Source organism: Eucyclogobius newberryi, unplaced genomic scaffold (assembly GCF_026437365.1).
Source record: "Eucyclogobius newberryi isolate DKJ021-1_F unplaced genomic scaffold, fEucNew1.0.hap1 SCAF_9, whole genome shotgun sequence".
NCBI classification, from domain to species: domain Eukaryota; kingdom Metazoa; phylum Chordata; class Actinopteri; order Gobiiformes; family Gobiidae; genus Eucyclogobius; species Eucyclogobius newberryi.
In genome coordinates, this window is record NW_027316532.1 from 8,494,869 (window position 1) to 8,518,847 (window position 23,979).

At 41.2% G+C, this 23,979-nt stretch overlaps 1 protein-coding gene across 2 annotated transcripts; it reads left to right on the top strand.

Annotated features, from left to right (window-relative positions):
- Nucleotides 1-2,245: 2,245 nt before the first annotated feature.
- barhl2 (BarH-like homeobox 2) lies at nt 2,246-5,126 on the top strand. Of its 2 annotated transcripts, none has more exons than XM_072438827.1 (3): nt 2,246-3,242; nt 3,866-4,091; nt 4,566-5,126. In XM_072438827.1, exons 1-3 carry the CDS (start codon nt 2,699-2,701, stop codon nt 4,876-4,878), a joined length of 1,083 nt encoding a protein of 360 aa, XP_072294928.1. In that variant the 5' UTR covers nt 2,246-2,698; the 3' UTR covers nt 4,879-5,126. The 2 variants fall into 2 exon arrangements, with proteins under 2 accessions (XP_072294928.1, XP_072294929.1); XM_072438828.1 differs by having other exon boundaries at nt 2,270-3,242; nt 3,875-4,091.
- Nucleotides 5,127-23,979: the final 18,853 nt, after the last annotated feature.

Below are 23,979 nucleotides of genomic sequence, written 5' to 3' on the forward strand. Positions count from 1 at the left end.
GGTCCCATTTGCTCCAGTATCCAGCAAATGTGTGCATTTTCCAAGTTCTTTTTTCCTCTTTATAAATGTTAAATATTCATAAAAAAAAAAAAAATGCCGCCATCCTTCTCTTTGTTATTGCTTATTTTGGTTGTGCTGCAGCCAAAAGTACACTCCACAGGTATCCATCTATTGTTTCTGTTGCTGGAGTTTTACATTTTAAAGTAAAGTTCGCTTTTCAATGACAAAAAATAACAAAAAAAGCCTAAATGTATTTGTTGATTGTTGTTTGTATAGATTCAAATAAAATAAAACTATTGTGAGGTCAATGTTTCCGTAAGTGTTTGTCCAGTAAAACCTAACAATCTGGATTTTGCCTTCATCAGAAATACCAAGTGCCTGTTTTATCTCCTATTGAATGAACAAATAATGTAAAACAATTGTAAACATCTTTAAACGGCCCTGATCTCACTCAAATATCTAACTACTTTTACTTTGCCTTCATTTTTTCATATTGTGTGATATCCTGAGATTAATCCCAGTTTTTCCCATTGAAATCACATCATGCTCCACTTCACTTTTTCCTCCATTTCGTCATTTCCAATGTTTTTTCTCGACAAACGCGTGAAGGGTCTTTTGTAGGACGTGCTCGTGGACTCCAGCCCAGGTCCAGCCCAGGTCCAGCCCAGGTTCAGCCCAGGTTCAGCCCAGGTTCAGCCCAGGTTCAGCCCAGGTTCAGCCCGGGTTCGGGGAGAATGAAGACTTGAGTGTAAATGCAGTGAGGTTGTGGCTCGGCTCGCTTTGTCGCCGCCTGCTGCCCACTGTGCGCACGCGCCTCAAGAACACACCGCAGTTTACACACACCGCTAAAGGCAAGTGCGGATTAACGCTGATCTCTCTATTCATGTCGACCTCTCCATTCTCTAAACCTACACAAACTATTCTCTACAAATTTACACCCATCATCTGGAGCAGTGCAGTTTGTATGTAGCAAAGTAATTGCCTCAACAAATTATCAAACGCCTCAAAACACCTCAGAAATAAAACATATTCTCACCGGACAACCAATCAATAAAAACACACTGAACAATTTTCAAATAAAATTGACAACAAATGATTACAAGTTTTGAATTTTAATAAGTGTTTTGCGAATACATTATTTGTAAAACATTTTGTGATTGTCTTCAAAATATAGTCAATTGCAACGAATGACCAAGAGCAAGTAAAACAATAAAACACTTGAATATGGTTCAAATATATTTACAACCAGTACATAAATTTACACGATCAGCATTTTTTTTAACACACCAAAACGTGTGAATTTGATGTCTAACGCTGACACATTCTACACTGTGACTTGGTGGATAAAGAAAAGCTGTCATGTAGCCTATGTGTATTATTTTACCGTTATGTTTGCTGGAAAATACTACATTTAAATACATTAGAATAAAACATAATTTGGTTACAGTTGCATCATTGGTATCTCACCGGTTTTTGCCGTCTTCGTTACATCTGTATCAAACAAGAAAAGCGACAAAAAGAAAGCAGAGAAAGAAAAATCATGCCGTTTTTAAAAAATCCTAAAGCTGTATTTACGCACCAGTCTCTCCGTGCGTAACGCGGCTGCGCTCACCCACTCCTGGTGCCTTCTCCTGCCGCTGCTTCTGCCGTGCGCGTCCGTGTCCTGGAGCAGAACGCACGCGCTCTCCTATACCTCTGAAACGCTCATTAGCGCCTCATAATGACTTTACTAATTAGGATGACACGGTTATTAACAAGACGCGCTGTCACCCCGCCCGCTCCCGAACATGACGACCCCCGGATCTGAGGATACACAGCCAAAGACGGGGTGTCCCACGGAGCTCAACTTCACGCGTTTAAAAAATAAAAAAATAATCTTTTTCGATCTCAAATGAATTTCAATTCACATTCGCTGGTTTTTCTGGATGTAATTGTGAGATATTTTGCAGAAGACCAAACTGCGCGTGACCTACAACAACTCTAAATAAATTACACGAAGCATATTTTTTTCCCTATCCTAAATATTTTCCATGCTAATAAAAAGAAAATGTTGAAATGTTTGTTGCATGGCCTCAAAGCACACGCCTCCCTGGTTTTAAAGTCCTGTGCACTTGCTTCCATTGAGTTGAATGGCTGCCTCTTCTCGCCTCGATAAAGAAACAACTCTGTGATTGGCCGAGGGCAGGAGCCGGTCAGAGGCGCGGGGCCAATGGTAGCAGAGCACGTGCTGGAGGAGACGGGGGGCTGGATAGAAAAAGGCGTCTCGTGTTTATTATAAAGGAGAAAATATTAATTCCCCCTCGCTCGCCGTGGGCCGTGACGTCAGTATAGGAAGTCATTGTAGAGCAACACCGGAGCGATTAGCAGCAAAAAGGGGGAGGCCGATGTCGAGGAGTCAGCCCCTGTATATCTCTGTACACAGCTCAACTTTTAACACAAAGTTCAATATCCAAAGCGCGGAGCATCGGGACGCAGCGCATCAGCGTTTCTGCGCGTCAACACTGAATGTAACTGCGGAGCGGAGCGACCACAGCCGCGCGCGAACCGGGATTTTCCTTCTTTTTCCTCTTGGGTTTATTGACAACAATTTTGAGAAATTTGAATGAAAGTTGGTGTTTTTTTTTCCCCTACACAAACTTGCTTGGATGATTCTTGCGCCGCTGTTGTTATGAAGAGCTCACTCACGTCGCACTGAAACATGGAAGCGTCCAGCGGGTCCAGTTTTGGAATAGACACTATTTTATCCAACGCGTCCAACTCCGCCGCGCTCATGAACGGAGACTTTCGCCTGAGCGACAGGAGCGTGGACTTCCGGCAGCAGCAGACGCCGTCCCCATGCTCGGACATAGACACTGTGGGCACGGGCCCGTCGTCTCCCATCTCGGTCACCATCGACTCCCCGGACGGCCTCTCGCAGCACCTCCACCACCATCACCACAACAGCCATGGGCCCGCTCCGGGACTGCCGCTCTCCCCCCAAGCCCAGGCTCAGCAGCCGCTCAACGGGGCCGGCTGCGCCCCCAGGACTGCCACCTCCTCCTTCCTCATTAAAGACATTCTGGGAGACAGCAAACCGCTGGCTGCGTGCGCGCCCTACAGCACCAGCGTGTCCTCCCCGCATCACACCCCCAAACCCGAAAGTGCCACTGCCCCGGACGTGTTCAGGCCCAAGCTGGAGCAGGACGAGAACCGCAAGTTATTGGACAAGAGGGACGAGCTGCAGGGCGAGCTCAAGTGCAACGGTACGTCTCTTTTCATTATGTTCTGCCTTGCAATATTATATAGCCAAATAAGCTCAGGAAGAAATGAATGGTAATTAATTTACGTTTAGAAAATTGTAGAAATTGTATTATGCGAATTTATTTGGCTATTGTATATTTCATTATTTTGTCCTAGTGTTATTTTCATATTAATATTTAAAATTGTTAATCTAAAATGAATAATAATTAGCCCTATAATTTTAATTGCACAATGAATAGTAAGAGTTCCTTTTTATTTGCGGGAGCGCTTGTAAGCCTTGTCAGCCTTGTAGTTGTCCCGAGCGTGGGCCTCCCTCGTGGGTCAATTAGAGAGATTATAGTTCCTTCTGGAGGGGATCATGGCGCGCAGAAAAACACCAGAAACACAGATGGACTGACATATAGATTTTTTCCCATCTCAGGACAATAAAAATGTGAGCTGACAGCGTGTGTGAGGCGGTATTGAGCTGCATGCGTTTCCCGCGTGTTTGGACAGGTTGTTCTTACAGATAAATAAAACAAATAGCTATGAACTTCACGCAGGACGTTTGTTTAATACTATTTGTGTTTAAATAAGTTTGCTGTGTATAAAATGTGTATAACGGTGTGTGCTGTGTCCGGCACAGGGAATACAGAAGAAGGAGACCGTGAGATCTCCAGCAGCAGAGACAGTCCGCCCTCGCGCTCCAAAAAGCCCCGCAAAGCCCGGACAGCCTTCACCGACCACCAGCTCAACCAGCTGGAGCGCAGCTTCGAGCGCCAAAAATACCTCAGTGTGCAGGACCGCATGGACCTGGCGGCGGCTCTCAACCTGACCGACACACAAGTCAAGACCTGGTATCAGAACAGACGGTGAGTTTCGGTCTTAACTAAGCCTAAGTTGAAAAGCCTATGTTTAAAAAATAAAGAAATACATATTTATTTTCTAGTGTATAATTTGGAGAATTAAACCTTCTGTTGATAATTCTCTTTATTGTGTGTAACTCGTTTACAGGCCTAGTACATACATAATATTGAGCTGTGTCTGCAGACACGTGTAGCAGCAGAATCCTCCTGCACACAGCGGTGCACAGCCGCTGTTGTGGCGCACATGAAAGCCTTGTTATGGCTCAGAATGTGGGTTAATGAATGCTCAGTGCTGCTCTGTTCGCGCTGTGCAGGTATGCACTTGCTCAGAAGTACAAGTGCAGCGGCTTCAGACGTGTGCTCGTCGCCTTCTTTGGCCAATTAAAGCGCGCTGCTGCCATAATTAGCGCGTGCATACTAATGGCGTCGGCATGTGGGGAATTTCAATAATTGATGTGTTGTATTTTGATCTGATTTCAGGACCAAGTGGAAGCGGCAAACGGCGGTGGGACTGGAGCTGCTGGCGGAGGCGGGGAACTACTCGGCCTTACAGAGAATGTTCCCGTCGCCCTACTTCTACCACCCGAGCCTGCTGGGCACCGTGGACACCACCACGGCCGCTGCTGCCGCCGCTGCCATGTACAACAGCATGTACCGGACTCCTTCTGCACCGCACCCCAGCCTGCAGAGACCTCTGGTCCCCAGGGTGCTCATACACGGCCTCGGGCCCGGCGGGCAGCCGGCTCTAAACCCTCTATCTAACCCTATGTCTGGCACTGGGCACCCGCGGTAAAACACCGCTCTGGACGCTTCGCAGCGCACTTTGGACACGTGAAGGACGCACTGAAGGCGCAGGACTGTACCGCACAGAGACTACAGGAGGTACTATACAGCGGGCCCGGGGCCCTGAACACAGAGGACTTCTGTCTGACTGTATGTTTGTTTGTCTTTTGTACAAATCCACTTACATTAGAATAAACTTATAAAGTTTATTAGATGGACAAGATCGGAATGAATAAAGAAGAAATGATACTAATTTAACACGGCTTCTGTGCAATTCAGTCCAAATTCAATTTTAACTAAACATTTTTAAAATCAAATGTAAAAACTGAAATATACCAAAATAATAAAAGTGAAAATCCTGCTGTGGATTGTAGCTTACAGAGTGTATGGATGAGTCCGTCTCTGGAGACTCTCCTCTGTGTTTGATGCTCTAATAATCTGTGTTGAAACCGCACTGCCTTATGGCCTTATGGGCTGACATGAAGAATCTACATGAATAAAAACAGTAGCATACTAAATATTGTCTTTAAAATACTTTTTGCGTGGCACTGGTCCGTGGAGACGTGCGCGGGACGTGCGCAGCAGCTGATGGTGTCTGAGTGGATTGATGAGCCGGACAGTGGGAATGTGGCCTGGGCGCAGCAGCTGCTCTGGAGCTCAGTGCGCACAATAAGGCGCATTTCTCACCAGCGCGAGACAAAGTGCGGATAATGTGCACGGCCTTGTTCCACGAAGAGGACACGCGCTTCAGACACAGCCTCATACCGCTGTTTGGCTCCTGTTGGTTACTCATTACTACATTTTAATTTTGCTCCGTGATTTCTTCTCCTGCGTGTCTGCATCCGTGTTAAAGCCCGCAGCGCGCTGAGTGAACAGACCTGAGCTGTGGACGTGCCCTGGAGACAGCGCCATGCGTAAACGCCTCGGGGCCGGTTTGTTTGGGTTCCTTCACTTTGAACCCATTACTTATTAGAGTCAGCCCAATTGACCTTTGCGCTCTGTGATGAGGCAGTGAGACCTTTAGCTGCTGTGGGTAAAGACTATTAACTTTCACCTTCACATTCTTTAAACGGAAAAGCTTCACCAATTACAGCAATTCTTTTAAAATCTTACTAAATGACCTCGTTCACACGTCCTCTTGTAAAGCGGGTTTCATAAGCTATTGCAATTGGTCAATTTTTTTAATTGCAAAATGTTTACATTATTGTTAATATTTACAACTTTTTTAAAAAATATTTAAAACTGTATAAACATTATACAAACAGATTCAAAAATGTCGTCTGGATCTTTTGAAAAAAGATAAAAACATTGATTCTTTAAAAAAATAAATACATTTTCTGAAGATGTTTCTACTATGGATCCACGTGCACCGATGAATTTCTAAACTTTTGTAATTTAATTTTGGACTAAAAACGTATTTTTACCTAGGCCTATTACTTAACCTATTTTTCCTTGAAACGATTGATGGTATTGACAGTGCAGCACAATTTTTTAATGAACACTATACAAAGCAGGCCTAACATTGTAAACATTATATTAAAATAGAGATCCTAAATATTTATGAAGACGTTTTTCGCGCACTGCAAACTCAACGGACATAATTGTTGGGCTCGTGCCGCTCGTTCAAACATTTTTTTTTTATTCTTTTGAGTTGTTGCTTACATTTTGCATTAATAACCACAACACTGCGCCGCTTTCTTATTCTTTGGTACACAATCACTCTTCGGGACAAAACTCGAGGACGCAGAACCCGTTCACGAGCGCGCGGCCTTGGCACAATATGGCACAAATGGCACGCATCACGATCGCCACAAATCGCGATGCCTCTCAAAATACTTAAATAAAAATAAAGAAAATAAATCTTTGCCCCGCGCACCGACCCTGGAGCTTGTGGCCATTACCGCAGCAGTGTGTTAGCGGCGGACGCGTGTTGTTCATATGCATGACTTGTGCGCCATTATTTATTTATCGCAGCTTCTCCGCGGGTGGAAGAACGAGAAGGAGGAGGAGGGGAGAGAGAGAGAGAGAGAGAGAGAGAGAGAGAGAGAGAGAGAGGGGGGATGGCGGCTCTTCCAATTCATTAATAATAGGCCCAACCATAACCATAAGCAGCAGTGAATTAATAAGGCTCTATACCTGCTTCATTGGACTAACGCTTTTATGTTTTTTTTTTACGCAAATGGATTGGAATTGGGAAAGCAGCAGCTGCGTGAAAGGCCAAGTGTGACTTCTCTCTGAACGCGCAGTAATCATGGCAAGAACTGCTATTTACTCTTTAGGGTTTGAATTATTAAGAGTGTTGTGAGTCTGAGCATGAAGTATAGCAGGTTTAATTGTGTTCTTTGTAGTGGACAAAAACACACACGCACAAACACACACAGACAGATGGAGTCATTGGTTTTAAACAACTTTTCTATGGTGGTTTTGCAATATTTGTTTGATTATAAGCACATTTAGAAGGAAAAAAGACTAACAAAATGGCAGAAGTATAAGCTGGTATTTTTGAATATTTATGAAAAATATCTCATGTTGACAAAACTGCGTGAAGTTAAACCTGAAACACAATTGAAAAGTTCTTTTGCAAATACAGATAAATCAGTTTTGAAAATTCATCACATTTTTTTTTTTTTTATTACATAATCAGATTTTTTTTGCAATAGATAGAAACATGCTAAATTAAGTTTTTTTGTTTTTTTTCGTGTGTGTGGTTTTTTGCATTCTTCAGCTGTTTTTGGTAGTGGCCATTCCAAATTTTCTCTTGGAAGTTTGAATAATAGGACCATTTCCACATGGAGCCAAAATGTGATGTTTTTGACAATGGACTTCACTGGACGACCAGCTTCTTTATTCAAGTATACATTTTTATACAGAACTTTTTTTATGTTAACGCACGACGGTGGTTTGGAAAATAATAATCACATTTTACAATAACCATGCTTCTTCTTGACCAGCACTTACAATTCAACACAAACATTAAAACCCACAAAATATTCTGCTTGGACAAAAATATGGTGCCTTAAAGTGCAGTTATTTCTTTAATTAATAAAAAAAGGTGTAAATTTCTTACAAAATATCCCTTAAACAAAATATATATGTTACCGTTTTATAATAACTACACCTTAATTAGCCTTAATAAAGCATGAACAAAGACTTATTTATAAAGATCAAAGGTTTTTTTTAGGAATGATTCAGTTTCAGTAACTATAGAGTTAGTGTATTAAGTTGTCAATAAGCCTGAATCACTCTTAATAAACTATTTGGTCATTATGAATCTTTGTTCATACTTAAGAATAACTATTCTTTAATTAATCTGATTAAAGTGTTACCAAATTCATCAGCAAACAAGATATCAACAAATAAATATGCTAATTTTACACATTTGCATACAATTTCACATAAAATTGTAAAAAGAAAACAACTTCAACTCTCATAACAGTTTACAAATCGTGGTTGGAGTAATGCTGAAATATATATCTACTGCGATAAAAGAGAATCAATAGTAAACAACATATTACGTCGTTCGAGGTTGTGTTTTTGTGATCGCTTTGAGTCGGGCAAAAGATGAGCAGCTCCTCCTCGACACAAAGCGCGGAGGAAAGGGCAGCAGACTGAATAAAGAGGATTAGGCCTTTTCTTTTTACACCACGCACATTATCCACAACAGATGGGCTTTTGGAGAGTCCTCTGCCTCTTCGCCCGGAGGAGGAACCTGCTCGGGCACTTTAATTGCCACTTTTTTCCTCCTGATGTAATGCCGGGCTATCTGTTTCATTACAATAATGAGCTAACACTTGCTCTCCTTGGCCTCTCATTATCACATCTCCTACATCACTCACTATAGCATGAATTTAAAGCCCGAACCACCACCACCACCGCCCCCGCCCCCCCAATCTCCAAAATCTCCCAAGTTGTCAGATGGATCCTGGACAGTGCGAGCTGCAGCTGCTGCCCCCCACTGCCCCCTGTGTGTGTGTGTGTGTGTGTGTGTGTGTGAGAGGACACGATACAGCACAGATTTGCACTGCAGCCTGTAGAATGTGAAGGCTTAAGACGAGAACATACATTCCTTTTGGAAACTAATTAGAATGGCACCAGTTTAGACCTAATACATTAACATATAACAACGTATTGCTCTATAACATATTTAATTTGATTTCTTTTCTTTTTTTCTTTTTTTTTCATTTCGTTCAGCTGGACACACAAACAACTACGTCTACTACCAACATTACGTCCAGACAAATCAAAACACCAACATTTGTCCAAAAGGGTAGAACCTCAAGCTTGTCATGCCAAAAAAAATAAAAAAAATAATTGAAATTATTTAAATGTAACTGCAACCGAAATATTGTAATATGGCAGTGTCAAAAGTCTCGCAATAACAACGTGGACTGTCCAAATGACAAGTTTAGCTGCTTAAATGTATTGTTACATTGCAGCAACAGCTAAAGAACTACATAGACCATGATCCTCAGCTCCATTTCAGTGCAAACAACATAAAGACAGACTGTAATTCTTTGATGATTTGCTCCAAAGACTTGTCAAGGCATTTTAAAAAGACAAAAGTAGCATAAGTACAATTCTCTTTACACAAAATTGCTAAAAAATGTGTTCTCAGAAATTGATGATATTTCAGATTTGCATATCCTTACATCCCTCATCAAACTTTACCACTTTATTCTATTATCATTCTTTTAAAAATAATCTTGAACTGAAAAAGAGAAGTAGCTGGTTTTAGCTCATTGCCACAGCCGTTCCATTGTTTAACTCTTTTACTTGATTACACAACGCTCCTATAACAGTTCTGACATGTCCCTCTTCGATTATAATTATCAGTATTTCTATAGATGATATTTCTTCTGCCGTCCCAGTCTCTGTGTTCCCATGACACAGGCGTTCGTCCTCCGTCAGATCGCTCTTCCTAACAGACTAGTGAGGCCAGCAAATGACCTTTAAACCTGTAATTAGGGCAGCAACTAACTATTATTTTAGTACAGCGATACATTCTTTCATTATGTCAACGAGTCAAACACTTATTTCTATTGTTCATTGAGACTTTTTAAATGCATCTGTCACCAAATAAAGATTGACAAAAGTGACTGAAGGCTTCTAGATAGAGAAATATGTATGAATAAAGTGTATTATGTAAAGAAATGAGAGATTGCCTCTTCTTTTTTGAGATTTTGATTAAATAATGCCACTGTCTGTATCGTCCAGTCTAGATAGCAATTCTTTTTTTACAGTCGACTCGTTGCGATTGGTCGATTCGCTGTCACTGTCGTACATGTAATTCACTTCTTTTATGAGGTCCATCCACCCTAAGTATTTCAGTCATACTCGCCTAACAATTGCAGAGTAAATCCGTGATAACATCGATGACGAAATGTGATTTATGACGTATATGACACCGAGATCCAATCAAGATACATGAGAATATCTTGGTCAGAGTTCACAAACATAAGCTCATATTTCTTCCATCGTTGCAAACACGATGTCACGATGGAAAAAGATACCTCGATCTTCCAGTACAGCTTGTCCTAAGTATAGTTTTAGTTTCCTGCATCGTCAAAACAAGATGATTTTGCAGCTTTGTTGCGCACGCTCTTTCATTGAACGATCTGACCACAAATACAGTACTACTAGTAGTAGTAGTAGTAGTAGTAGTAGTAGTAGTAGTAGAGTGTATATCGCGTTAGACCTGTCTCCACACCTACTCTGTCCTCCAACTCCTTTCCCATTTTGCCTCTGTAAACCTTCATTTGTACCAGTAATGACTTCCCAGAGTAGACTTGTTGACACGGTCTGCCTCGTGCGTCTTTAGCCTCTACATTTGTACATTTGACAAAGGCTTGGCGCCCAAAAGCCCGGCCTAGCGCTACATCTCCGCAGAGTTTAAATGGCCTCATCATTCCAGCAAAATCCCGCCAGTTCCTCCGCCTCATCTCCTTTCTCCCTCTTCTCTCTTTCTCTTTTTGTCAAGTGACAGGACAGCTGATGGCACAGACGCTCCGCTACCTTTCAAGTTCCAACCACACGCGACCGCTGCGAGGACGGGAGGGGGGGGGGGGGGGGTCTGTCAGCACACATGTCAAAAGCTTCAATTTTTACAGTGCAATTAGGGTTCTCATCACAGCGGAGCCATGTCAGGATTCATTACGCCTCAACGACGGCTAATTGCTTCAAGGTTAAAGTAACAGATCTGACGGCATTATATTTTAAGTGACAGTCTGGAATTGGGCTGGTGTTTTTCGCAGAGCAACGGGGACTACATTATAAGGTGGAGCGCTTTGGAAAGACGGGGCGGCTGCGAGGCAATTGGAATTACTCCGCGTCGAGATTGTGATTGGTCGGGGCCTGGTCTCTAAGGAACACACTATGCAAAAAGGAGAAGTAGAGTGCTTAGGTTTGCGCTTGTAAAAAAGGAAGGACAAATAGAGAGCGCTTTGCAAACATTATTCAAACGCGGCGAGTTGTCTGGAGTTGTTCCGAAGGCAAGATGCAACCTTTAGGATCCAGAAACACGAGGGGCCAGTGCGCCGCTGCGGGGGCCGGCGCATTTCCACAAACGGCCACTCGAGGCTGGCTACAGATGGGGGTTATACTATAATTCTGTCACAGTTTCGTCAGCTATATCGTGAGGCTGCCACTAACGTTAATGTACCGTAGTAGTCGACTTCGGTAAATTATTTCTCCCTGAATAGTCACCATGTCAAACCATTATTTAGATTTTTGTACATTTAGACTTTTTAAATACATCATCAACAAAATATAGGAAACTAGATAGAGAATATTTATGAATAAAGTGTATTGTTGATGACATTTATACAATGTTTATATCTTTCGTGATGATTTGATTTAACAATGCCGCTGTCTTTGCTATAAAAGATCTTTTTGTGTGTTATAGAGTCTTAGAGAGTACATTTGACAGTATATTGACCTTTCACATGATTCCAGCTGTCGTGACTTATCTGTTCATTCATATTAGCGGTGGATGTACAGTGGTAACAATGTATTTATTAGTTTTCTTATAGCGCAGATGACAGTTTTGATTCGTTTTGTCTTTAAATTGTCATTAAGGTTGCGTTCACAATCACTCATTCACAACATCTACATTGTTACTAAACCAGGACCTGCAACTAAACTGGGACTAGACCAAGTAGATAAGGACTAGAACAGGACAAGCTCAAGTCCACATCGGGACATCGAGGATTCAATTGAACACTTTTAAGTATGAACGTACCCGAAATGTGACTGACATTATCTGGTTCCTCTGAGAGTCCACACTTCAGTTTGATTGGTTAATCCATCCATCACTAATTCAAAGCATGATGGAGGTTGACCAATAGGATTTTGGGGTTTGTGTTTAAGCTAGAGTTCCAAGATATATCGCAATTGAATCAAAATCTCAGTTCAGACCTCTATAAATATTTTTGGAAATGTGTGGGATTAGTTTTGCAGTTCTTCTCTGTGTGTGAACTTTGAAGAGAATCCAGCTTTTGTCAAAACATAAGTACAATATCGTCACAGGGATCAGATCAGAGTTTTAACTTTGATTGTCCAGCAATTCAGCCAATATTTGTATACTCTTGTAGGTAATGGTTTTAAGTTAAATGAATCCATAGTATCACTCAAAATATATTGTTGCAATTTCATGTTTTAGATGCATTCACAGAGTTTTGGTCGACGATTGTGACATTTAGCACCCAATTTCCACACAAAAGCTGTTATATTTGCTGTGTAGGAGCCAGAATCCAGTCACATTTCCCCCCATCTTGGCTTTCTACAGTCAAACGTTAAAATCGAATGTCTGAAAGAGCTTTTATACCAGTTTCCAAAGCTCTAAACCAAGACACATACACTATCTTTCACATTTTTCCATTTTCAGCTTTGGAAGAGTAATTAATTCCACTATTTACACCATAAGTTACCTCACTGGGCCTGATCGCCATGGGAAACGTTTGTCTTTTCACTTTCGCCTGCCTGTCCTCGCCCGAACTCTGCATAATCCCACTTTAAAACAATTTAACTTCATATAGACGCTTTAGCCTTCGACCGGGCCAAGCCGCCGCTCCTTCATATTCAGACCTCTTCTTACTTTAACAACACAATTTAAAAGCCAAATCGATTACATTTCCGCCCGATGAATTATAGATCGGGGCAGTGATGCCAGAAAGCCGTCGGAGCCTGTTCTTTCCAAATGAGCAGTTGTTGTTGTTGTTGTTGTTTTTTTTTCTTTTCTCTTAAAGGAAGAAACAAAAACAAAAAAACTGATCCTTTTGAACTGATTGTTTGTTTAACCGCTGCTGAGAACGGAGAATCCCTGAGGTCTGGGTAAGTGTTGATCTAAGGTTGGATTTGAAATAGCCTAATGAGAAACTCTTTGGATAATTAGCGCCGAAGCTCGGATGCTTGTGGATAAATTACACAGACGATATTAAAAAAAAAAAAAGAAAAGAAAAGAGGAGGGCGGATGATGAAAGAAGCCCCGGATCAGGGTTAATAAAAATTAGCATGTCAACTTAGCCCCTACCTAGCCACGCTGTCTTTTCACGAAGCTTTTGTTCTTTCGCCGAGATGTGTTATTGTGCGTGTAATGGAGCAATTAGCGGCGTGCTTCATAACAGGGAGGCTAGCTGGTAATAATTATCATCCAGAGAAGGCTAGCACTGAAGTCCAGCAGGAAATACGAAGGTGCTACTGAGTCTTCGGGGACTGGAAGCGGCTCGACTGTCACAGCCAAGTGTATTAAGGAGGAGACCTGTCGTTTTTGGACTTGTTTGGACAGGCCTGGGCCAAAGCTGATAATTTTGACCCGGTTGGTTGGTCACTGGGGCGAACAAAGGTGTAAATAAATAAAATGAAAAAAGGGGGGGAAAAAGGTGGCGCTCAAACTGGTTGTCAAACTTGTTGTGGATGTAGGTGTGAATGAGCTACATGTTGAATGAAATATTGGATGTTGGTGGTGTTGTTTCGTGATTTTGAAATGATTGGAGTCGTGAACTTTGATTTGTGACATTAAAATAGTTTGATGTTATTGGTTAGAATTGTCAGAATGAACAAAGTAAGAAGAATTTAGTGTTCAGTAACCAAAACAACACCAGATGAAATTGGGGTTAGTCAGCTACGATCTTTGGTAGAGATTGTTGTGGAATTATTTTACTTTTTAAATCCCAAAGTACTTTTAATACAGGTCTATGTCATTAATTTAACTTTAATTGAATACCTCCTTTTGACTATATACTGCATACATTGAATATCTAGGCTTCATTAAAGCGACTGGAAGTGAAAGTATGAATCTTAAGAGAGACTATAGTGTCAAAACAAGAAAACAATTCTGATTTCAATTTGCAACATTTTTATTCATCTTGAAAAAAAGTGTCTTTAAAAGCTCCTTATTGTGCAAAAATTGAGACAATCTGTTTTTCTCCATGTTGATTCCACCTGGCCAAGTTACAGGTCAGATCTGCGGAGATGCGATGCCACACTTATATACTTATTGTAAGAATTTATGTTTTTTGAAGGTATTTCTGAGCAATAAAACAGCAGTACACAGTCATCATAGCAGAAATCCTTAACATTAATGATCAAAATAGCTGACTTTATAAAATATGGTGGTATAATGGCGTTTATTATTGTTAAAAGATTTCCACGAACAATTATTGTCTCCCCTTTTTATAGCGATAAACTTATTGTTTACTTTCCCATTTCTAACTGCCAGTCCCTTGTAGCATCATTTGTTTGTCCATGTGTTTCATAATCACTTGTTAAATAATTTAAAAATAAGCACGCAATTATACAAAAATACAATTCTTCATTTTATAGCCGACAATTTTGTGATCATTTGATTTAATTGTCGTTTTTTTTGTTACGCTATAACTAAGGACATGGATGAATTTTACAGCCGCTTATTTAGTGTCGACATGGTAGAACGTCACAGTGGAAGAACCATGTTTGGATCTGAATGAACCCCATTTGCAAAGCTGGTGTCAACTCTTTAAACACCTTTTCCTCCCATTGTTTTGTTGTTGTCTGGAAGAACAGGAAGAACCAGTGAGCGTTCACCAGGGGTCGCGTTGTGCCACACTTTAATCACCATCTGAAAATGAAACCTGTCTCCAGATCGGGGTTTGAAGCCGGTGCAAAGATCCGGGCGGGGCGGAGTTGCCTGAGTTTACCTACCTGGTGCGAGTCGGGGCCTGCTGCCTGTTCGGAGGATGATTAGAGCCTGGTGCTAAACATGTCTGTCCCGGGCTCCTCTCACTTTCAGCCCCGGACTTGTTGATTGGCGCTCCTTCACGGTCTGCGTCATCTCCTTCCTGAGACGGGCGAAGTGTCGGGCGAGGACGAGCGCGTGTCGACACACTTTTGCAGACATATGCTCGGAAACACAAATATATCTCAGCAGTGCAAATCATTGACGCGTGCGGGTGTGCAAACACTTTGGAGATGCTAACGGTGCTGCTAAATGGATACGGAAGGACGCTTTGTTGAGGCGGGTGTCGCAGTTAGATCGTTTTCGTTTACCAAGATCCTACCACGCTAGAAGGTTGTGTTCATGGCTTTTTAGAATGTTCCAGATGGAGGTCTTGGATTTCACCGCAGAGCCATGTTTCGACTGGCCCCGGCGAGTGAGTGCTACATTGGTTTTACTAATTGACCTTTTTTTTTAATAAATAAAATACAAATTGTTCCTGAATTATCCTTTTTAATTTCAAGGCTGATCTCAGTAATTAATAAAAAAAAAAAAGACGTTTAGTAAGTTTATGGCGTTGTAAGATGTAAGACGTGGCTAAAGCTGGAGTAAACAGGAAACTAAAGATGCATTATGCACTAGGAATATACTACTTCCTGCTTAGCTACTCCTTTGCTAAATCGAGCTACACATTGACCACAGAAAGGGAACAATATCACTCACTTGTTGGAAGATCACACTAGATTTTTAAAAATGTAAATTGATGATATACTCAATGTTCAAATTTTGCATGTACTGTATTTCCCAAACAACAACTGCAATATTATCCTTCTTTTCCCACATATATCTGTACCCTCTGTGCTATGCAGCATTCCTAACATTTAGACACGTTTCAAATCGTTCTTTTGTGGTGCTTTCCAGCCACATTGGACATTAGTATGTGCCCAAACAGTCGGCGTTGTTAAGTTGCTAAAGTGTTGCTAACTGGATAAGGACGGCCTGCTCGCTGAGGGAGGCTGTGCGCTGCATCGGGACAATAGTTGTGTTTTTCGCTGCCAGTTGGAAATAAACAGAGCTTTTCGAGGGACAAAACTGGTCTTTCTTTTCATAATCTCCGGCTATGGGCTTTTGATAAGGTTATTTTCCCTATAGCCACACAAAGCAGCTACCCCCCTGGTTGAAGCGATTTGCTGTCCACAATGGCTCAGCTTAACCAGCCAGGTCAGGTCAAGTTGACTCAGACAATGGGGACTTCAGTGTCTCAGCCACGGTGCACAGTGTCGCCCAAACAAAGCCGGGCGCTGCAAGTGGAGCAAACATTTCATCAAGTCGTGGCCCCAGTCTATAAATGTCCGCTCTAATCTGCTCCTTCTCGTCAAGCAGACCTGTCCACTTTGGGAATTCTCAGAGGAAAAGCAGCAGCGTTTGACACGATTTGGGGAGAAACACATGCTGCCAGTTCATGAGGAAATAGCTGTGGTCAGTTCTGATCCGGGGATGATGCAGAGGAGAGATAATTGTATGTTTTATACTGAATGTTTTCAATACCAGAAAGGCTGAAGGCTGAGGGATGTTATATTATCAACATCTGTGTTTTATCTATATCTTTTGTCATATGTGGGTCCTGCTGCTGCATCCTATTTGTCAGGTCATTATATTTCACAGGGTTAAATAATAAATACAATTGAAATACACTTGCCTGCTTTTACAGGAGGCAATCCAACGAGTCTTTAGAGATTGTAACTATTTGAAATTATGAAATAATTGGTTGTCATCTATTCTTAATTGTCAGCATTTTTACAGAAATATTTTAAGATTAGTTAAAGCTGAAGTGCAGTGAAAACATTTAAAATGCATTTTAATATAAAGTCATTGGTAAGGATCAATATCACGATACTCATAGTATTACTTGGTATCGGATCTCCAATCACACATTGATTCCAACCTAAATCTGGAATTACTGTCCCTTTTGCACATTGATTATGTGCACACAAAATCGAATTATATACTGGGATTAAACCCGGAACAAAACCAGGTCTAGAACCGCATCAGGACTAAACCAAGATCGAACCAAACCAGAACAAGTGTGAACACAGCGTAATTGTTCTGTAAGCAGTTTAGTTTGATATAAATGTCTTTATATAACAATTACATTCAACATCTGTGTCATTAGCCATAAATACTATAATGCTCATTTCCAAAGTGTTCTCTCTGTGGATGCTCTGTTCCGATGTGACAGAGTGTCATTTCATTAGAGGCTGCCATTCACTGTCAGTGATCCTGGCGCTGACTTGGGGGAAAGTCCCAATTATAGCACAACATATGTGCGATAATGGGGAGATAATTGCATGACGTTCACAACAGCCGTTTTAGGAGCCAGTAGCTAACTTTCATCACACTGCACTATAAAAAATACATTTCATCATTCTCACTTGGGGCTTGATCCTACAAAGACACAGTGCACTTTGGGTAGTTGGAGTATCTGTTCTAAACTATTGTGTGTCGCATTCAAAGAGGAACCCTGAATGCTTCTTGTAAATACCTGCTGAGTATGATTACCATTGGATGAAATTGTATAATTAGTTTAATCGGTTCATGGTACTTGACCTACACGCCACCTGTGGCCATACTGGATCACACTAATGTTAACAATGTAATCTTTACCGTCTGCAGTGGTGCTGACATTTATTCAACACATTTACAATTCTGTACATTAAAATGCTAGTTTTGCGTTTTCTATAAAATGTCGATACTAAGTATTTGCAATTAGAATAAAGGGCAAATGTTATACACTTGTCTAATAACTGAAACATGATTGAAAACCTTCCGTGTTTGGTAAAAGTCCTGCACTAAATGTGAATGTTTTTAGGTCACTTTCAGCTTTTACATTGATAACTGTCTCTGACCATTATAAGTACATAAATGTGCTATTTAGCAGATATTGGGGTGACTTTAGTTGTCAGAAACCAAACTATCAATAGGTCTACACCATGAGCCTTGCTGAAGCTCTGGAAATAGGTCTAAGACGCTGCACAGTGTTCACTCTGATCCTGACAGACGTTTCCCCAGAAGCATTCATGGACATTCACTGCTTTTGAAATGGTTGTATTTCATATTTACTTTGTGCAAAAATATTTGAGTAACTTTGTTAAACCGCTGGTTTAACAAAGTTGCTCAAATATTTTTGGGTCTTAAAGCTGTTTTAGTCGTACACTTTCAAAGCAAACATATACCAGCATTTGAAGGCCGTCCCCTGAAATATTTCCAGAGCTCTCAAGTTGACTCCACGATCCATACTTTCCTCCACCTCTGCACCAGCTCCCACACAGAGCACCATCTCCCCACAGACACCATCTGATTTGTCACATTTGAAAGCGCTAATGTTTAAACCAAAAGGAAGTGTGCTCAATAATGCGTTCATTCATCTGCATAAACACCACCTGTGCCGGTGCGACGACTCCTCCAGCGGCGAAAGTTTAGTGGCAAACGCTGCACGCACCAATCACAGAGAGCGCAGCTGCGACTTCACCAACCAATTCTTCTCTCTTCCCAACCAAGTAGCTCTTTGCTTGTGACACTTCATTATGAAGAGCGATACGATACCTTTCATTTGGTGTCACGCAAGCCGAAGACGAACACTCAACATGATGGCAAAAAGAAGACAAAAAACAAGGTTGCGCGCGATCACGATTGACATCCAAAGCTAATTTATGCCGGCCCCTTATTTACTTGCATTTTTGAAGGCTAATTTGGAGACGCTTTGGCACTCGGCGGTGGGCCATTTTCCTTTACGAATCTCCATCATTTGTCTGAGATGGTAGCAGTGTGTGTTATCAAAATTCGCTCCAGCCTTGATCACCGCCGCCTTTTTCATATCTACAGCTTCTTCTTGTTTATTTTGTTGTTTTCACCAGAACAATACTGTCACTGTCTCCTCTGCTAAAGTGGAATAGGGTGTCGTGTTGCTACGTGTAATGAAAGGGAAATGGGTGCCAGGCGTGACACCTCTCAGCGGTAGGGGAGGGACTAAGCTTGTAGCGCGGTTTGATGGTTAAAGAGCCTGGGATGGCATCTGGCTTGGTAATTATTGGAATAAATTACTTTGCGTGGCTGATAAATTGAATTGAAGTGCGTTGGATGTTGATCACAATGCGTCGTAACAGCAGTCTTTAGAAGTCGCTTTTCTAATTACGTGTCACCTGCTCCTTTTGGTTTCTACTCTCTGTATTGTATTCATTCAATTTCTAACTGCTGCGATACTTTGTACTCACGTTGTACTTTTCAAAGACTGTGAAATATGCACATGGTTTTGATTGTGTCTGGTAGTTGTTGTCCTTACCAGTTGTTTCTGTATATTTCTGGGTTTAGTTCTTTATGTTCAAACAGTATGTAACCATTTCTAGTTGAATGGAATAGTGTGAAATCAACTCTAATATCCAATATCTCAGGCAAATAGTATTCATTAATTACATTCTTATACATACACATTATCAATAAAGGTCCTACATGTTAATCACTTAAAAGTAAATTGGTTTCACTGTACATCAAGTAGTAAATATTCTTTAATCCTGACTTGACAGTATTAAATTGGCAGTATTAAAGTGCATATGACAGGTTTTCATATGTATCTAACATGACTTTGTTTGCTGAGATAAAAGTGGTAAATAGTTAATAGTTTTGTAGTAATCAGGTTGTGGTGAGTTCTATAACATGTGGATTGTGTCACACTAGGAGACACAGACTTCCAAGGCATTTTTCTGACAATTCAAAAATGTATTTAACAAAATTAAAGTATCGTCATATATTTGTATTTGTCAAATAATAACTCTTGCATACATGAGACAAGCTTTGCCCCATTTTACAGTTACTGAATTTACTATTGTGACATCACCGTTTTTAATCAAGAAGTCAATTGTGAACCACAAATGTTGCTAAACTGGGCTAAAATAACACATATACACTTTAACTAGCCACAAAGCTTTATTTATTTATTGTTTACACTAAATAAAAATGTCTAATAATTGAGCTTGGATAATTGTATCTCACGTTCTTTCAGACTATGGGTGTATATAGTCATTGTAGACTAGAGTTTCACAATGAGTAAACTATTAATACTTGTAGATTAGATGTAGTAGATTTAGATCTCCTTTTTTGGGGGGGAGGGGGACTCTTATCTTATTTTAAATTTAATAATAGCTGACTGTTAGGCAAGATATAACGATGTAAATAAAGTGCCACTAGTCAATAATTATAACAAGACATCGCATGTTTCACTGCACAATTTCATTTCAAACCATCTGTTCCGCCGAGAGCCTGCTCCTCTTTCCCTTGGGCTCGCATCCACAATTGTAGTTTAGGTAATAGTCACTTCTTTCAAGTTGAACCACTTCCGTCAGAGGCTTTTAGGGCCAGAACTGCCGCCACCAAAATCATCCGACTGATCCGTGCAAGAAGAAAGCCCCAATTAGAGATCATTTGACGAGAGAGGCTTTGGATAGCTTTCACTCTGCTATTATTGCTGCTTTTGTTGACCCGGTCCTGAGACGCCGACTCTTTCATCTCGCAAAAAGAAGCAAAGGGGTAGTGCTCGAGAGTCCGCCACCGATCTACTTTAATCAACTTAATGCAAGCGATAGGGCTGGCTGTTATGGGGGGCACGCAGATGGACTTTTCTACTTGGGCTTTTTGGTCAAGCCTTTGCGAGGTGGAGACACATGGGGGTCAGGGTACATCCAGACACCACTCAGACAGATCCTGGATGCGCCTGATGCTGGTTCCTCACATCTGATGGAGGATACGGCCCGAGTTCAAAGGGTGCTGCTGCTGCGTCTTTATTCCTAAGTCCCTTTGTGGACTTTTTTTTTTTTTTTCTCTTTCCTCCCAGGTTCTAGCCCTGAAATATGTATAACTGTCCTTTTCATTGCAGCCGTCTGAGGGCCCATATCAAAGGCTGAAGTTTCTGCAGGAGTTGGTTTGAAATGGAGTGTCCGCACAGCGCCATCGACTTCTTAACCTGTGCCAGTCACGACCTGACCTCCAAAAACATGAGCATGGTCTGGGCTAAGCAATCCACCGTATGCATCAGCAGCCACTCCACTTTCATTTACAAACACCCATGTATGAGACCAAGAGTTTCCTCACAATGTTTCACAAAATTGTCCTTTTCTTTCTATTTCTTGATATATTTTTTGATGTGTAAAATAATGTTGACCATGTGAAACGGTGCGAAAAAAGGTTGTGTTAATGTGACATCACAAACATCACTCGCCATTTGAGATTTTGACATTATCAAACACAGAATGTGAAAGAAAAGTATTCTTACCTTGGTCTTCAGATTAGATGCTTTACAAGTACTTTAGACATTTTGGAGAATGTTGTTTTAGCAAGGGATTTCCAAATTTGTCTTGAAGATTGCGCCTAAAACCGATGTATTTTGACCACGTTGCCCATCACAACGCCGTGCAAAGCGACAATGGACAGGTACGAATACATTGGTGTGTTCAGAGAAGCTGTGAAAGGAGACAACTGGCACGATTTGGCATCCAACACTACACAGAACAGAACACACTGAAAATAGATGTTTTTTTGCAAACACCAACCACTCAAACTCAACACAACATGAACATTAGGAGGTTGAAGAGTCCTGTCTAAGGCTTTATCCTCTGATCTTTGAGTTAGCGTACACAGGCTCTAAACACCAAGTCACTGTTTAGTAAAACACTATATTTAAAGCAGCACTGCATATCTTTTTGGTAGTGTTACGTCCATAAACATATAATTATTAGACACAGCCCATGCTATTGCTAAAGTCCAGGAAGACTTTAGCACTCTGGTGTCAGTCCCCTTTATTTTTCCCATAGCCGTTAGCATCATGGCACAAAAGAGACACGTTATGAATCATCAAGAGGGTTTGGGCTGGTACCAACTCATCAACCACATTTAGATGAGGTCAAAGCCTCGTTAAAAGTCATTGTTAAGTGTGTAAACCTTTTTTGGGGTTTCATTTTAAATCATAATTAGCGCTTTAAACTGGCATCTGAGCTATAGGCTAACTGAGTTTAAGTTGAGATTTCTGATGTCGTGTGCTTTTGGGAAGAACGACCACTGAACATTCTCTTTTACATGTCATTGTTGAGGAGACTGGATAAATGACATGCTTATCAAACAGGAAGTGGCTCCTCCAGGCGAGTACAAGTCAGGTTTGTGGAGATACACGTTAGCTCATTAAAGAAGCATGTCTTTCAGTCACAACGACAACATCCAAAAAAGGTTTGCTGGCATATTGTTGTGTCCTTGGGCAAAACATTTCACTCACCTGGACTGTATGAACGTGCTAGTGTGATATGAGGTCATGGTGAGGCCACGGGCACAGAATGACCGCCACACAACAAGAAGAGAAGAAACAATGCACCAAAAAGGCAGGAGTGTCTCAAATGGCCTGTGATTTTGTGATTATGTCAGATCTGTATCCAAAACATACTTATTTCTTTAAGTATTTTGAACAGGACACATTGGGACACGCACTCTAGAAGACTTAGTAACAACTCTACGACAATGACTCGCATGGTTCTTTTAACTGTGCAATACTGTTGGTAGAAAACCGACTCGCTCATCGTCTTCCTTCGCACCATTTCCCCTCTTGCGTTTACCTCTAAACCCTAAAAATGCACTCCTTTGTCTGGACGTGGACTGTGGCACGCTCACCCCTGCCTCTCGCTCCAGGGCGCGGTCTCCTTGTTAGTGAGGCGCTGCTGTCGAGCTCAGCACTTTGCCGAGTCAAAAACAATGTCATGCCTGCGAGGCCCCGTGTCTCTTTCTGTCCCTCTGTGAAGATCCCACTCCACTCAATTAAATCTCCCTCACAGCAGACAGTGGACGCTCAGGTTAGCAGACGGGGGTTGTGTACTGTCAACACGCCGCCTTTTCCGCATGTAAATGAGGCTAACCGCGTGGCATGGGCTTTTTCACCTTTTCCCGATGTACACAACACTACTGAGAGAGCAACTTTTGTTCGCCGGTATAGAAGTCAGCTCTAAGCCATGGTAATCTGCTTTTATGTCCATGTTATGTCAATCAGAAAGCAAAAGAAATATTGGCTGATTTGCTAGTCCTTGTACCTTGCTTGAATGAGCTTGTTTTAAGGGACTAGAATTTGTTTGGGCCCCTCTCTCTAATGACTGGTATGAATATGTTAAATGCAGATAATGGTACCACTTTATTATACCTTAATTCACCTTAATAAAACAGACACAAAGACTTAATTAAGACTTAATTCTGAACAAATAGTTTATTAGGAATGATTCAGGCTAAGTAAGTAACGGGTTAGGGTTATGGTATTAGGGTTACGGTATATAGTCTTTATGCATGTTTTTAGTTTTCTTAGTCTTTTGTTGTCTTTGGTGAATACTTAATGTAATAATACTATAATAATACATAACTTAATATGCCTATGCTTTATATAGGTATAGGTATTTCTAAATTTAGTATGAAATTTAATATTCAGATAACATTTAAATAAAGTTTTTCAAAGGTTAACATTGCACAAGCGGCTGAAAAGTCTACAGTTCGCCAAGAAAATCAAGATTTTCGTACAACATCCACAACTTATCTTTTTGTTTGACGTTTATGTTCAAAGCACTCAGTCAGATGAAGTCTAACTCCTCGTCTTTTATCTTCTACTGAGAACAAACTCATGTACACCATTGATGTTATATGAGCGCTTTGTTGTCTGAATTACGGCGCCGATCCCCCGCTCTCTCTCTCTCTCTCCACCTCTTGTTTTTATCAGGGATTAAGAAGGCAGAGGTCCTTTTTTCAGATGGCTCGGCTGGGGTCAAATAACACATTAATAGGTCCGGTAATGAGCTCCCTGGAGTGTCCGAGCCTCTTCCACTTTCCCCCGGCTGCCATTACGTGCTTTTA